Source organism: Hyperolius riggenbachi, chromosome 7 (genome assembly GCF_040937935.1).
Source record: "Hyperolius riggenbachi isolate aHypRig1 chromosome 7, aHypRig1.pri, whole genome shotgun sequence".
Taxonomy (NCBI): domain Eukaryota; kingdom Metazoa; phylum Chordata; class Amphibia; order Anura; family Hyperoliidae; genus Hyperolius; species Hyperolius riggenbachi.
Genome location: NC_090652.1, coordinates 238,242,684 through 238,260,466, shown reverse-complemented (window position 1 = coordinate 238,260,466; position 17,783 = coordinate 238,242,684). Strand labels below are relative to the sequence as shown.

Here is a 17,783-nt window from a genome sequence, read left to right as displayed (position 1 = left end):
GGCATGCGGCGTTTTTTCCGCGTTGTGACGCCATGCTGGACGCGGAAACAGCTGCCTCACCTCGAGAGACGGCGGCTTTTCCGCGTTTCTTCACAGAAGTTATGCCATCTCTGGGAGCACTCGTGTCTCCAAGTGCTCTGGAGCAGGGGTCCCCAACCACCGGGCCGCGGCCCACTGCCGGTCCGTTGGCAGTTTCCAGCCGGGCCGCGGCGGGTCTGTCCTCTCGCCCCTCCCCCCTTGCGGCCGCCGTTCATGTTACCTTATGAGCGAGCGGCCGCTTCCGGATTCCCCCAGGCGCCTCTCTGACATGCAGCATCTCCGCTAACAGCGCGTCTTGCGGAGGAGGGAAGGAGGCGGGGCAGCGGTTGCCATGGTAGCTGCGTAGCATATCGCCGCTACAGGAAGCCACTGCCCTGCCTCCTTCCCTCCTCCGCAAGACGCGCTGCTGGTATCGGAGATGAGGCATGAAGGAGAGCGGCGCCTGGGGGAATCCGGAAGCGGCTGCCCGCTCGCTCATAAGGTAACATGAGCGGGGGCACCACCTACCCATACTAGGGCACTTTACTGGGCACTATACTAGCCACGCTGGAAACTATACTAGCCACGCTGGGCACTATACTAGCCACGCTGGGCACTATACTAGCCACGCTGGGCACTATACTAGCCATGCTGGGCACTATACTAGCTATGCTGTGGGGCACTATACTAGCCATGCTGGGCACTATACTAGCCATGCTGGGCACTATACTAGCCACGCTGGGCACTATACTAGCCACACTGGGCACTATACTAGCCATACTGGGGCACTGTACTAGCCATGCTGGGCACTATACTAGCCATGCTGGGCACTATACTAGCCATACTGGGGCACTATACTAGCTATACGGGCACTATACTAGCTATACTGGGTACTTTACTAGCTGTACTGGGGCACTACCTACCCATACTGGACACTACCTACCCATACTGGGACTATACTAGCTATACTGGTCACTATACTAGCTATACTGGGGCACTATACTGGGGTAACTATACTATCCATACTGGGGCAACTAAACTACCTATACTTGGGCAACTATGCTAGCAATGCAGCTGCACCCCAGAACCCCCCCTCCACCCCCACCCCCGTAACCCGCTGCGTACGACACTGTTCACTAGGTCGCGCACCCCACTCATCACCCCATAACACCCCCCACCCCCGGTCCCTGGAGAAAAATTTGGTCAGAAAGCGGGCCCCGGGCCGGAAAAGGTTGGGGACCCCTGCTCTGGAGCATTACGGTGCACTGCTGGGAAAAATATGGATTGCATGCTGCAGATTTCTGCACCATGCATTCAATTCCCCAGCAGTATGGTGACGGCCACATCCAGACTTCCATGTTGTCCCAGATGACAACCCCTGGATGACGCGATGTGGGACCTCAGATGCAGAAAGCATCCGGCTAGTGGAAATGTACCCTGTACCCTTTCAGGCTACACACAGTAAACACAGGTTGCTGGCACTATATGCAAGGCAGACAGCCTCTGACGAAGCGCTATTTACCCCCACTGCCCTGTCTATGTCTGCTTGTGTCGTAACCCTGGACAGATAATAATGCATTGCCTTTTAAAGCCTATGTGCCCAGCTTTTCTCATCTTGTATACATTTCTGCCTGCAAGCTGTCAGTAATGGCAGCATCAGCACTACCAACAGCCTGCTGCTACCTCCCATCACCTGCTCGTTTGAATCCCCTTGACTTGTCCCAGGCAGTAACATTTGAGACATAAGGTCCCGTTCACACTCGGGAACCCAAAACTCAATCACAATTTTACATTGCGTTATTCCGCGAATTTCAGCAATTGCGTTTAGCGATTCTCATTTCAGTGAATAAGAATCACTATGCAATTGCCAGAAAAATACTACATGCCATCGCTGAAATTCACAAATGTGCTGCAATTGCTGCAGTGTGAGTAGTTCCATAGGATTACTCATGCAGCAGCGGGGGTACAAAGCACCAGAGTATGAACCTAGCCTGAAGGAAACCAGGCCAACTAGGATCTCTGCCACAGTAAAGCCTCCCTTGTAAATTACAGTCTATCTAGTGCAGGGGTGCCCATTGAGTAGATCGTGATCTACCGATAGATCACAAAGGACTTCATGGTAGATCCCGACCGCATTACATTTTCCATTCTGTATATAAAATTGTGCTCTTAAAATTGTACATTTGCTCACAAGCCGAAAAACTGTGGGCACCTCTGATCTAGTGCCTTTATGGCAATACAAAAACATGGCAGAAATCATATTTAACCCCTATTCATGAGGAAGAGAGGATGCAACAGTATATTACAAAAACATTTTTTATAACAAGACCTTTATTTAGTTCTAAGAATAATTAATTTTAGAAATAAAAATTAGAGTTTGCCAATGATGCAGTGTTTAAAGCAAACCTGGAAGTACCCTTAAGTGGGTAATCAGATGTGGTAATCTATTTTACCATGTAAGGAGAGAAGAGACAAGGGTGTGTCCTTTCTGCGTAGCCTCTTGGCAGTGTGTGCAACCTGATCTCAGAGCAGCAGATGTTGTACGTACTTGTCAAGGCTGAAGCTCGCACTTGGAGCTGGTCAAATACAGGCTATAAGTGGCAAATATGAAATATTCACATGTAGTACAGGAGGTGTTTAATGTATAGGAGTTTGAAATAACGCTATCTGGCAGATCAGCAATTTTGTTGAAAGTAAATTAGTTGCTTAACTCAAAAACTCCTACTGGACATTTTCAAGCATCCAGTTTGAGCACCAATATTGCTAACAGGACGTACCAGTGTACCAGCGTATCCTATTAATCAGCTGTACTCCTGCCGCTCGGACACGGCGGGACTTGTTGCAGTGCAGAGATTAGTGAACAGGAATATGTGTTCCCTGAGCCAATTGAAGGCTTTTAGTAAAGAATGCACATAGTTAAAATCATTAACAATGTGCATTCTTGAAAAGAAAATGTAGTAAATAAAAGTGTTTTTCTCTCTCCAAAGTATATATCGCCAAAGATTGCTGTCAATCAATGTTCTGTGATGACAGGAGCTGGAAGAGAGACTGAAACTGAGAAGTGGTAGCCTTTTACATCTCTCTGTTTTTTTTTTTTAATAAATGTTGCCCCCATACCAATCCTATTCATTCCATACCTACTCAGTAACTCCAGATCCTCCCTCTCCGTAGCCATTTAGCCCTTGGAGTCTGCCTGATCCCCACTTAGAATACTTTTCCCTCTCTCTACATACCTTTAGCTCTATATCTTGTTTTTTCCGCCACCAATTAGGCTTTCTATGGGTGGTACATTTTGCTAAGAATTTATTCTAAATCCATTTTAACAGGAATATTAAGAAAGAAATGGAAAAAAACATTATTTCTCCGTTTTGGGCCAACGCTACGTAGCCTGGATCGGGGGCGTTGGCCCTAGAGCTGCGCAGCCACACTCGCGGCCAGGCGGACTGCGCAGCCGCAGCCAGAGGAAGCGGCCATTTTTGGAGAGGCAGAAGAGCCCGACCCGAGCCGTGGGGTTAGCAGCCGGCCCGGGGGGCTAATGAGCGGGGGGATCCGGCGGATTGGCACGGAGGGTGCGGACGGTGTCCTCCGTGCCTTAAACGTCGATGCAGATAATTAACTTTTTTTGCTCCGTTGGCCTCGTAAGTCCTTTAAAGACCGTCCCACGCCAATGGGCGTGGTTGCAGCGGCAGCCCCAGGACTGCCTAACGCCAATTGGCATCAAGTCCTGGGGCTGCATTTTGCAGGCTGCGCGCACATCTCCTGCTCGGGGACGGAGCTCCACCCCACCTTTAGTCTCCGAGCGGCGAAGACTGTTAGATGGCGAAACTGCCGTCTTTTCTGTTAGTACAGCGCTGCGATCAGCATCAGACCCCACCAACAAAGAGCTCTGTTGGTGGGGAGAAAAGGGGGAGTGGGAATCACTTGTGTGCTGTGTTGTGCGGCCCTGCAGCTTGGCCTTAAAGCTGCAGTGGCCAATTAACAATAAAAAGGCCTGGTCTTTAGAGGGATTTAACACTGCGGTCCTCAAGTGGTTAAATGATGTCCCTATCACAATGTATGGTGTCGATATTTTATTTGGAAATGAAGGTGCATTTTTTCAATTTGCGTACATCACTATTTACAAGCCCATAATTTAAAAAAATGATCAATCTACTCCTTTGACGTGCATATTTAAAAAGTTAAGACCCTTATGTAACTATGTATGTTTTGTTTTGTTGTTTTAATTGTAATTTTTTTAATTTTTTTTCATTAAAAGTGTTATTTGGGTAATTTTTGGTGTGGGAGGTAAACAGCTAATTTTAAATGTAAAAAAAATGTATTTATTTAATAAAAAATGGATGTGTGTGTAGTTTTACTATTTGGCCACAAGATGGCCACAGTCAAAAAGTCCTGGAAGCGTGATCATACGTTTCCAGGAAGCATTAGGACGACAGGAATCTTTTTGTGACTCAGAAAAACAGCAGCCTCTGATAAGAGGCTGTTGGTTTTTCAGCGGAGGGCTTCGATCAATGAATGGGATCTATAAACCCATTCATTGATCGCTGGGCCAACGGCCCTTTCTATTTTTATTATTACTTTTTGATCTATCTGTCTTCCGTATTGATTATGGCGGGGAGGCTGTATTCTGTGGAGGAGGCAGCCACCATCCTCCAGCAGAGCAGCAGTGAAGACGATACAGACAGCGAATGGCTCTCTGCGCCTGACTCTGGTTCAGATTCTGAGAGTCTGCAGGGCCGCCATCTCGCTGCTTGAGGAGGAGGGACATTTTTTTCCCTGCAAACAGATTTGGAGGCAGACTATTGATTTCAATAGGCTGCTATTCCCTGTTCACATTCAAGTGTAGGGAAACATTGTTTAAAAAAGCCCTTAGGATGCCCATTAATAGTACAATTTTAGCTAATTATCGACCTTCCCATCCAATCATTGTGATCAAAAGGAAATTATTGATCAGGCCCATAAATGGGATAAAAAATGTTTTTTATTATCATTTTATTATATTGATTACCCCCAGTCATGCCTGGAGAACTCCCAGCAGCAGCCATTCAGTCATGCGGCGCTGAAGAACATCTTTTTGCACCAGACAGTGAAGCATACCCAGGTGATAACCTGCTGTCCAGTTGGACAACAGTGTCACCTGATTCAGAATTGAATTGGAAGCCAGCGAATGACTGCTTACTGGCTTCTACAGTATGTGGATGGGTGATGCCAGCACGGCTATTTTATATGCGGGCAGCCGATGCACTTTCTGATGTCCTGCATGTTGGCCTCCTGCACGTGTTCCCAAAACGCGGATGGAAACGCGTGCAGTGTGAATGGGGCCTTAGTTTGAGGACCACTGGTGTAGAATCTCAACATAACAAAACAAAGCGCCATTTTCAGCTTTTAACATCTGCAAAATACACAAATAAAACTATTAACCCTTAGACTGCCGCCAATGTCTTTAGATGTTTTATAATTGCCATCTTAAATGCCGCGGATGTCTACAGACATTTTCTGCCAAAACTACCTATGCTTGTCATCATCTTTAGACTTTGCATCTACAATATCTAAAAGCATTTTCTGTGTAAACTACTGAATTTCCGCTTTTTGTGCAGATTTGGTACAAATCCTAATGATGCAATAAAGGTATGGTTGGCTATTGGATTCATGGACATTGCTCCTCTAGTTCTTTATATGGTTTCTAGCACTTCACTACACTCCGCTGGTTAGAACACTCTTCTCACTTGGCTAGAGATATTCAAATAAGTTGATGCGCAATTATGCAAATGTTATTGAAAATCTATGCAGCTTGAAAATGTACCAACCCCATGCTTCCAAGATTGGATTACTCGATTTACAAATCTGTATCCAATCTCAATTATTTGCCCTCAAACACAATCACTACTGACTAATGTGGACTACGGACCATGTAGAGCTTGTAAAAACAGTCAGTCACCATTATGCCAAAATAGCTGGCAAAGGCGAGTAGCTTTTTAAAAAAAAAAAAAAAAAAATAGCATGCAGCTTGATAGTTAAAAAAACTGCTAAGGGCTCTTTCACACTACAGGCAGCGGTGAAAGGCTAAAACGCTGCGTTTTGGCTGCAGGCGTTTTCAAGGCGTTTTGAAGGCGTTTTAACGCCTATACATTACAATCAATTGTAATGAGAAACGCCGCGGTAGGCCCAGAAAAAGCGCCTGGGAGCGTTGAAACGCAACGCTCCAAAACGCGGCGTTTAGTGTGAATGGTAAAATGAAAGTCTATGGACTTTCTTTTACCTAGGAAAACGCCAACTTCGGCCGTGGCGTTAAAACGCCGAAAAAGCCCTCTGGTGTGAAAGGGCCCTAAGGATGCAGAGTGGTCTTTTTCTTAAAATCTCTCATTTGTTTATTAGTAAATATGTGGTAAATATAAAAAATATTTACGTTGGACTGGAGGAAATAGCAAATTATTTAAGTAGGAATGAGTCTTAAATGCATTGCTGTTGGTACAATGAAGAGAAGATAGAGCCACAGCATATATAGAGCTTAAGGCTGCTTCCACACAGGGACGTTACAGGCGCACGTTAGTGCACCTGTAACGCTCCCCCAACGCACAGCAATGTAACACAAGTGGGCTGTTCACACAGCCCACGTTGCATTACATGTAACGCTGCACGTTGTCGGGAAAGTGCAGCATGCTACGGCGTTAGAGCGGCTATAGCCGCGTTAGACTTTTTGCACATGCGCAGTGGGGGCGGAGAGGAGGCGGGGAGAGCCAGCTACAGTAGCCGCGCACATGGCTACTTAATATTCACTGCACTGGCGGCCGCTGATTGGCCGGCGGGACCACGTGATGCGGAGTGTCTCGCTCCGCATCACGTGGTCCCGCCGGCCAATCAGCGCCACTCTGGGAGACCTTATAGGGATAGAGCCGCCTAACGCGGCTCACTCTACCGTCCTCTCTTGCAGCACCATATGATGCGTTAGGTGCACGTTATGCGACCTTAACCTGGCACCTAATGCAACGTCTTGGTCTGCAAGTAGCCTCAATGTCACTAAGGCCTGCCTATTAGTTTCAGTCATGGCCCAAATTGTTGGCACCCCAGAAATGTTTGCCAGAAAATCAAGTATTTCTCACAGAAAAGTATTGCGGTAACACATTTTGCTATACATGTTCATTCCCTTGGAATCATCATTGAACCTTCACCATATTTCACTGTAGGTACAGTGTTCTTCTCTTTGTAGGCCTCATTCGATTTTCGGTAAACAGTAGAATGATGTGCTTTCCCGAAAAGCTCCATCTTGGTCTCATTTGTCTACAAGATTTTTTCCCAGAAGGATTTTGGCTTAGGGCCCGTTCAGACTACAAAATGCGGACCGCAACGCATGCGGACCGCAACGCGTACGAACGCACGCATGTCCGCGTTCGTATGCGTTGCGTGGCTGATCCCATCACTGAAAAGTGAATGGGACAGCCGCGCGTTTTTGTAAAATCTGCGTGCAGCATGCGTACCCGGACCGCACAGGTCCGGAACGCATGCTGTGTGAACATCAGACATTGCACTCTATGCAATGTCTGATGTCGTGCGTTTTGGCCACCTGCACGCGTTTCCAAAACGCGGCTGGAAACGCGTGCAGTGTGAACGGGCCCTTACTCAAGTCCATCTTGGCAAACTCTTCTTGGTTTTTTTATGTCTCTGTGTCAGCAGTGGAGTCCTCCTGGGTCTCCTGCCATTGTGTTTCATTTCATTTAAATGTCGACGGATAGTTTGCGCTGACATTTATGCTCCCTGAGCCTGCAGGACAACTTGAATTTCTTTGGAACTTGTTTGGGGCTGCTTATCCACCATCCAGACTATCCTGCGTTGCAACCTTTCATCAATCTTTCTCCTACTTCCACACCCAGGGAGATTAGCTACAGTGCCATGGGTTGCAAACTTCTTGATAATGTTGTGCACTGTGGACAAAGACAATTCCTGGTCTCTGCAGATGGACTATTTTTCCTTAATTTTGGTTCTCAAGTCCTCAGACAGTTCTCTTCTCTTTCTGTTGTCCAATGTCCATGCTTAGCGTGGCACACACAGACACACAATGCAAAGACTAGGTGCACTTCTCTCCTTTTTATCTGATTTCAGGTGGTATTTTGAAATTGCCCACACCTATTACCTATTACCAGGTGAAACAATCTTATTTATTCACAATTTTGAAAGAGTGCCAATAAATTTGTCCAGATCATTTTTGGATTTTTATCTGACATTGGCCCATATGCAATTCACTTTTTCTCTCAAGTTTTCTCCTAGGTGATATTTTCACAACTTGTCATAAAATGCCTTTTAATCCACCAGTATGCAAGAAAATACTAAAAATCAATTTGATAGTACTTTTTCATCAACTTTTGGGTACTTTTTCAATTCTAAAATGCTGAAAATTTAGTTTAAAGAGAAGATGAAAAGTTTCTCCTAGGAGATAACGCAGGTGAAAAAATTTATTGCATATGGGCCATTATGTCCAATTTGCTTCTTACCTCCTTTTTTTTTTTTTTTACACGTAAAGGGGGTAAACATGTGTATAGCAAAACGTGTTACTGCAATACTTTTATTTTCTGGAAAAATTTTGCATTTGGAAATATTTGATGTTCTGGAGAAACTCCTGAGTACTCTTCTCGTGTCAGGGGCGTAGACACTCATCTTTTGAAGTGTATGAATGGCGCGCACACACACCTCCCGCAGCAACAGTTAGAGGAGAGATTAGTGAATAGGAACATATGTTCCTAAAGCCAATCTAAGTGCCTTATTAACAAATTTAAAAATTGCACACAAAAAAAACATCATAAACACAAAAATAAAAATGATCAACCCCTTTTGGACAGAAGTGCCTCAGTCCCATAGCTATCAAAATTAATAACTTGTAAAAAAAAAGTGACAGCATTTAAAAAAAAATACCTAAATTGTTACATTAAAGGAATACTATCGATGTATGCATTTATTTTTAAATGCTGTATGTTGTAGCACACATTAGGGCAAGTACTAGGAGCAATTTGATTCCTCACACAGCTGTTCCTCTCAGCTGTAAAATCCTCCGTCAGTTTTGGCGTCAGTGTTGGATACAAAATGTATCTAATACTGAGCTCCCAGAGGGCTAGACCATGTCTCTGCAAAGGGGTGATGCTATCAACTCCTCAGTTTATAGTTTAATTATCACCTTGCTGAAATAATCTTGTTGATATGGTGGTAAGGGGTTAAAGATTCTAGCAATGTGTGTTTATTATCTTTGCTTCTCTTTACTGATAAAGATACTAATAATGCTAATTGTAGACAGTGGTCTGCCCCTCTCAGCAGCTTGTAAAGTGGATGCAGCCTGGAGGAATCGCCTCAAGCAGGCAGCCAGTCTGAGTGTAAACACAGACTACTGTTATAACTAGTTATATTCCAGCAATATTACAGCTCGTTTAGTTACCTGTTACCACCTCAGATCAGTCTGTTTCTCCTCATGTCTGCTGCATGCTGTGAGTGACACAGTGACATATATTTGTGAGCTGTGTGACAGAGTAACCAAGCAGCTCAGGGTGACCCAAACTACCATGAGCTGTGTGAGAAATGAATTTTTAAGCAGGGATAGTGAGAGAGAGACCTGGGTGAATAAATAAAGTGCCCCTAGCACTAGTGGTAATGTGTACACTAATATAGAGTATTAAAAAAAAAAGTTGTTTCAATCGATAGTACTCCTTTAAGGATTTAAAGTATACCTGAGTTGGCAAAATAAAAAGATTTTATACTTACCGGGGGCTTCCCCAGCCCCATGAGCACCAATGTGTCCCTCGCCGTCCCCCCGAGTGCCTCCATTTTCCTGGTATCGGTCCCGGTAATCTGGCTCAGTCGCGCCAACCGTATCTTCTGTGTATGCATGGAGGGGCTGTGCATCTGCAGAAGAGAGGACTGGCGTGACTGAGCCAGATTACAAGGACCGATGCTAGGAGAATGGAGGCACTCAGTAGGACAGCGAAGGATGCATTGGTGCACATGGGGCTGGAGAAAGTAAGTATAAAATCTCAGGCTTACTTTAACTTTTTATATATGACTGCCATAAGGGTATATTATACTTATTTTGAAAATTAGGGCTTGTAATTATTTATAAAGTACTTTGAGAAAACCAAAAAACAAAAAATAACCCCTACCCCCATTCCCCACATGTATCCTGTAAGCAGTTGGTGCAAAATGGTAGGATAACCCTCTCAAAAACCTTGCCGATTGTACAAAGGAAATAGAGGGATAATGTCATTGGGGTAATTCAAAACTATGTTAAGCTAAGGTGTGTATAGATTAGATGTGTATATACTTTATGTCCACATCTTTTCTTGCTGGGTTTGATGACCATGGAATCTTGCAATGCAAAATTGTTTGCAACATAAATAAGAATCCACATGAACTGTTGAATCAGCAATAACAATTTCATTGAAAGCTTTTGTCACTTTTATCTAACATGTCTACTGATAGCCCCTTTAAAAATATGTATGGCCAGCTTTGTATGCGTTAGCTCCAGTTATATTTTACTGAGCTGGCATAAGCTGTACATTCAGGAGTCACACAAGGATGTCAGTGTAAATAAGGAGTTCTGCAACACCAGGCAAGATGTAGGATCAGGGAATGAGAGCGAATAACAGAGAATAATTTACAACACATAAACATGAAAGTTGCTTGAGGGAGAATAAAATAATATATACATACAAATAAATATATATGCGTATGTATCCCTCAAGCAACTTTCATATACAATGCCCCACATCCATAATAATACATAACCATGTTTTTATGCCTAAAACTGACAGAAGCATTTTAAGAAATCATGAAATTTTGTAAAAAAACAAACATAAAAAATTGCTCTTCAGCTGAATGTGGAGAAGTAGATATTTAGGTTTTTTATATTTGTTTTCAAAGTTGGTGATATTCTGGTCAGATGCATCAGTGGCACAGATTTATATGCATTTTATGAATCAGAACTGGGGTGGTCAGCATACAAACACAGACACAGACACATAGACACAGACACACACAGACACACACACACACACACACACACACACCCGCGCATGCATGCATGCTTGAAATAGGCCAATCAAAGTCCTTCCTCAGGCCTCATCTCCATCTTGACGCCTCGTCTCCATTGTGACACTGCGAGCAATGCAAGTGGCCACTGCGACACACAGTACTGCATTGCTTCACACTTTTCCCGGTGTGATTGCGATTCGATTCAGCACATCACAAAAGGCGGCAAACTGTATACAACCATGCTTTGTGATTTCACGACACATGGATGAAAACAAAAGTTAGCACAGTCTAAAACAAAGAAAGCCCTGAGAATCCCCCTTAAAAAGATGGACTGGCTCAAAACCTGTCATTTGTCACATTTTTTAACTGCCTACTTTTTTCGCGAAAGAACCCCTTTAAGGGCCGGTTCACACAGACGCGTGGCGGAGTTTACCACCAACCGTCCGCGTTTACCGCCAAGCAATCCGGGAATCGTCTGTAAACGCTGCCATTCAAGAGAATGGGAGCTTTTACATCGCGTGGTTACCATCGATTATGCAAACACGGCGTTCCGAACCCGATTTTCCTTGACGTTTCAGGCGGCCCTGGACACCTCATGCAGCTTATAGGGTTGATTCACCACCATGTCTTCATGTCCCCTTGTGGGGAGGAAAACCGTGGATCACGACGGAACGCCGACAATTGCAGCAGAAAGCCGCCAAACAAGACGCCACGAGAGTAGATGAGACGCCACGCCGGGAGTCGCCCGTCTGAACCGGCCCTAAAAACGGACCAATCGTAGGAAGCAGAGGTGGCATTTTGAGTGGTCCATTTTCAATCTGCATAGAAATTTTGCATACTTCTGCATCAACTCGGTATTACTTGCATACCATCCCTACTCATTACCAATGTTCGCTAACAACTTTATTAGACCTATATTGGGTTCACACTAATGCTTCCATTTATTTCACAAACATTTCAGACACATTTTCTTCTTTCCGTTCAGCGGTGGAAATACAGAAATGACTTATATTGTGATAAAAAGATAAAAACTGTCTTTCTTTAACTGTTTGTGTGCCAGTATATATCATATACGAAGGAAAAAAGAAATTACATCTCAACTAAAAAAATCCCCTGTGATTTGTCACAGGTTAAAACCGATTTACCCATTCGAGGGACAGGCACAGCTCTGTTAGTTTTAATGAGAGTCGATAAACTACTGTAATGTCGTAATTGCAGTTTGTTTTTTATGCAAAGCTGGCTTTGAATAAAGCAAACAGGGGATCTAACAATGTAAACAGGCAGGCTATGTAACCTGATTTACTGTACTTTAAGCTGCAGCTGAAAGCCAGTGGGGATTAACTGAAAGTTCAGCTTGTCTTGGTTGCTTAGCAATGTATTCTGTCTCTATTCAGTAGATTTATTTACTGAAACAGTTACCTGTAATATCGGTCTGAATGTCGGCGAGCTTGAAAAGTGGTGCAACGTGCCGAAGATACACATTGGCAGCTTCTCCTTTATGACTGTGCGGGTTAATGATTACTTTAAGTGACTTCGGCCTGTTAGGAAAACCTAAAATTAAGCACAGTGGATAAATGTGCATTAGCAGAGCACCTTGCAGGTGGAACACAATTAATTATAAACAACAAAGGGTACATAAAGGTTAAAGGACCACTATCATCAAATACTGTAAAATGTATAATACAGGTAGTCCCTAGGTTACGAGCGCCCGACTTACGAACGACCCGCCGTGACCATAGCTCCGCCCCGTCGCATGACGTCACGCCCGCCGGGCACTACCTGTTCTGCCCCATTTAAAATGCAGAGTTATTGCAGCGGAAGGTAAATACAGGACATCTCACCTGATCCTCGGCGGTAGAAGGTCCCCTCGTGGTGCCCGGAAGCTGCGCAGCCCGTCCTCTCGCTCCGTCCACTGTTACCCGGCGGCTTCTGGCTTCACATGTGGCGCATAATGACACAATTAGGAAGCACCGCCACTAGGGGGCTCTTCCTGATTGCGTCATTATGCGCCGCATGTGAAGCCAAAAGCCGCCGGGGAACAGTGGACGGAGCGAGAGGACGGGCTGCGCAGCTTCCGGGCCGAGGATCAGGTGAGATGTCCTGTATTTACCTTCCGCTGCAATAACTCTGCATTTTAAACAGGGGCAAAGGTGGCTGTACCGACTTAAGAACAGATTCAGGTTAAGAACTAGCGGGCAGTCCCTATCTTGTTCGTTAACCGAGGACTACCTGTACATGTGTATGTTTACATATAAAAGGGCATACATCAAAAAAGGGCGTCGGGAAAAAAGGGCGCGTGGTGTAAACGATAAGCAGTATTATCGTTTATAAAAATATTGTGTAGAATTTCGTTTACAAATAGTGTTTTAAGAATTTATAAATCATTAAATAATGTGTATGAAATCGGCAATTCTTAAAACGTTAATCTTCCCTGTTTCTAAACTGAAACTTATAATTACGTTTGTTAAAAAAGCAGTAATATTTGTTTAAACATTATAATTATATATTGGTATGGATAATCTTGATTTATCGTTTATTATTATAATAATAAAATGTGAAAATATTGTTTATAACAATGATATTAATATAAGTACATTCATAATAACTGTTGATTAGTATAATTAAAATTGTACTAAAACTATACCTAACCCTACTCTAACACAGAACCCTCCCTGTACCTATCCCTAACCCCTAGACCCCCTGGTGGTGCCTAAACCTAAGACCCCCCTGGTGGTGCCTAAACCTAAGACCCCCCTGGTGGTGCCTAAAACGAACCACCCCAAAGCCCTCCCTGTACCTATCCCTAACCCCTAGACCCCCTGGTGTGCCTAAACCTAAGACCCCCCTGGTGGTGCCTAAACCTAAGACCCCCCTGGTGGTGCCTAAACCTAAGACCCCCCTTGTGGTGCCTAAACCTAAGACCCCCCTGGTGGTGCCTAAACCTAAGACCCCCCTGGTGGTGCCTAAAACTAACCACCCCAAAGCCCTCCCTGTACCTATCCCTAACCCCTAGACCCCCATGGGGTGCCTAAACCTAAGATCCCCCTGGTGGTGCCTAAACCTAAGACCCCCCTGGTGGTGCCTAAACCTAAGACCCCCCTGGTGGTGCCTAAACCTAAGACCCCCTATGGATAATAATGTTTTACAAACATTAACCAGTTCACCCCCAAGGGTTTTTATCCTAACGGACCAGAGCAATTTTCAGTTGTCAGTTCTCCTTCCTTTTATTCCCTAATAACTTTATTACTACTTATAACAAGAAAATGATCTATACCTCATTTTTTTCGCCACCAATTAGGCTTTCTGTGGATAGTACATTTTGCTAAGAATTTTTTTATTCTAAATGCGTTTTAATGAGAAAAACAGAAAAAAAAGAAGAAAAATCATTATTTCTCAGTTTTCAACCATTATAGTTTTAAAATTAAACATTCTCCTGTGGATAAAACAAACACGTTTTATTTGCCCAGTCGTCCCGATTATTAAACAGTTTAAATTATGTCCCTATCACAATGTATGGCGACAGTATATTATTTTGAAATATAAGTGTTATTTTTCTGTTCTGTTTTTTTTTTATTCTGGCCATAATTACAAGCCCCTATGTAATAAATTAAAATTAATTTCCCCCCATAAAATATAAATTAACAAAGCTGAGTCCCTAAGGCAACTATTTATTTTTTTTTTTTAGCTGATTTTTTTTACAAGTGGTTTTTTTTTTGGGGGGGGGGGGGGGAGGGTTGGAAGTGTAATTTTATTAAGATCTGTATGTACTTGAAAATGAATGTATTTTGTAGGTGTAATATACTTTTTGTAGTGAACACTCATAGGAAATGTTCACTTTTTTTTTTCTTCACTTTATTTAATTGTTACATTTCCTGTTATTGTGAATGGACGTAGGCGCTGTTCGCGGTCACGTCCATTCACTCCAGGCACTGCGATTGGGTAGAGGACCGTTCGGTCCTCTTCCCCAATCACCCAGCACGGAAGCCCGACGGTAATGGCGGCGGTAGCGGCGCACACACGGGGGTAGCAGCGGCGGGAACGCGGGACGTATTAAAACGTCATGTTGCTGTTAATAGCGGTAAGCATGACGTTTTAATACGTTAGAATGTCAGTAAATGGTTAATAAATAAAAAAATTTAAATAATTTTTTTGGGTGGATAATAATGTTTTAGAAATGTTTTACAAATAGTGATTGTAAAAAATATATTACAATTTACGTTACGTACTGATTGTTTTATTTTGTGAATAATAATGTTTTACAAACAGTAAGGGTTAAAATGTTAAATCATGTTTTAATTAAACAGGATAAATATGTTTAGTACCTTTATAAACGTTATTCGTCACGGGCTCATTTTGTAAAGTTAAATCATCACAAGCACAGTTATAAAACCTTAAAAATCTCCGGGCGCCGTTTGTAAAACGTTAATAATCTCCGGTGCCTTTTTTCCCCTGTTCGGCACCCATTAAACGATATTTATAATGGGAGTAAATGGGGTGCCTTTTTTGTCCACTTGTCTCATGCGCATGGCCGGCCTTTGACCTGAGCGACTGGAGCGGTCGCTCAGGGCGCCCGGCAGCCAAGGGCGCACATGCGCAGGGCTTTCTATTCCCCGCGGCTCCCTCCCATTCCCGACACTCACTGTCAGCCCTGTGTTAGTTCAGCCGTGGGCTACCCGGCAGCTGTGATGACAGAGGGAGACCAGTGGTGGCGTTGTGTACCTCAAATACAGGAAGTGCTTTCCTGAATGACCACTTCCTAAATTTGAAGTATACAGCGGCTTCACTCGCTCTGCCATCAATGCTGCTGGGCCACCCACTGCTGAACTACAGGGCTGGAAGTCTGAGTGTCGGGGATGGAGGGAGCCACGAGTGAGGGGAACTTTTTTTGATGCAGTCCACAGGTGTGTCTGTGCAGGAGCACATCACCCCAGCTTCCCTAGAGTGCCCAGTCTTTCTCTCCCCCCTCCATCCATCATCCATCCCTATCTGTCCCTCTCTCTCTCCATCCATCATCCATCCCTGGCTATCTGTCCCTCTCTCCATCTATCCATCCATCCCTATCTGGCTATCTCTCTCTCTCCATCCATCCCTATCTGTCTCTCTCCCCTCTCCATCTATCATCCATCCCTGGCTATCTGTCCCTTTCTCCATCCATCCATCCCTATCTGTCCCTCTCACTCTCTCTCCATCCATCCATCCATCCCCATCTGTCCCTCTCCTCTCTCTCCATCCATCCATCCATCCATCCCTATCTGTCCCCCTCCCCTCTCTCTCCATCCATCAATCCCTCTCCCCTCTCCATCCATCCATCCATCCATCCATCCATCCCTATCTGTCCCTCTCCCCTCTCCATCCATCCATCCCTATCTGTCCCTCTCCCCTCTCCATCCATCCATCCATCCCTATCTGTCCCTCTCCCCTCTCCATCCATCCCTATCTATCCCTCTCCCCTCTTCATCCATCCATCCATCCCTATCTGTCCCTCTCCCCTCTCCATCCATCCATCCCTATCTGTCCCTCCCCCCTCTCCATCCATCCATCCCTATCTGTCCCTCTCCCCTCTCCATCCATCCATCCCTATCTGTCCCTCTCCCCTCTCCATCCATCCATCCATCCATCCATCCATCCCTATCTGTCCCTCTCCCCTCTCCATCTATCCATCCATCCCTATCTGTCCCTCTCCCCTCTCCATCCATCCATCCATCCATCCATCCTTATCTGTCCCTCTCCCCTCTCCATCCATCCATCCATCCCTATCTGTCTCTCTCCCCTCTTCATCCATCCATCCATCCCTATCTGTCCCTCTCCCCTCTCCATCCATCCATCCCTATCTGTCCCTCTCCCCTCTCCATCCATCCATCCATATTTGTTCCTCTCCCCTCTCCATCCATCCCTATCTGTCCCTCTCCCCTCTCCATCCATCCCTATCTGTCCCTCTCCCCTCTCCATCCATCCATCCATCCATCCCCATCTGTCCCTCTCCCCTCTCCATCCATCCATCCCTATCTGTCCCTCTCCCCTCTCCATCCATCCCTATCTGTCCCTCTCCCCTCTCCATCCATCCCTATCTGTCCCTCTCCCCTCTCCATCCATCCATCCATCCATCCATCCCTATCTGTCCCTCTCCCCATCCATCCCTATCTGTCCCTCTCCCCTCTCCATCCATCCATCCATCCCTATCTGTCCCTCTCCCCTCTCCATCCATCCATCCATCCCTATATGTGTGTCTCTCTCTCTCTCTATCCTATCTGTGTGTCTCTCTCTCTCTCTCTCTCTATCTCTCTCTCTCCCTCTATCTCTCCATCCCTATCTGTCCCTCCTATCTGTCTGTCTGTCTGTCTCTCTCTCTCTCTTATCTGTGTGTCTCTCTCTCTCTCTCTCTCCCTCTATCTCTCCATCCCTATCTGTCCCTCCATAGTTACATAGTTACATAGTTATTTTGGTTGAAAAAAGACATACGTCCATCGAGTTCAACCAGTACAAAGTACAACTCCAGCCTGTCCCCCACATACCCCTGTTGATCCAGAGGAAGGCGAAAAAACCCCCACAAGGCATGGTCCAATTAGCCCCAAAAGGGAAAAATTCCTTCCTGACTCCAGATGGCAATCAGATAAAATCCCTGGATCAACATCATTAGGCATAACCTAGTAATTGTAGCCATGGATGTCTTTCAACGCAAGGAAAGCATCTAAGCCCCCTTTAAATGCAGGTATAGAGTTTGCCATAACGACTTCCTGTGGCAATGCATTCCACATCTTAAT

General features: G+C 44.8%; 1 protein-coding gene across 1 annotated transcript in view; it reads right to left on the bottom strand.

Moving 5' to 3' along the window:
* Nucleotides 1-17,783, bottom strand: part of CERKL (ceramide kinase like) — a 271,505-nt gene that overhangs the window by 134,700 nt on the left and 119,022 nt on the right. The window contains exon 4 of the mRNA XM_068245419.1: nt 12,442-12,573. Coding sequence (XP_068101520.1) covers nt 12,442-12,573 — 132 coding nt within the window. The remainder of the gene's footprint in view (nt 1-12,441; nt 12,574-17,783) is intronic.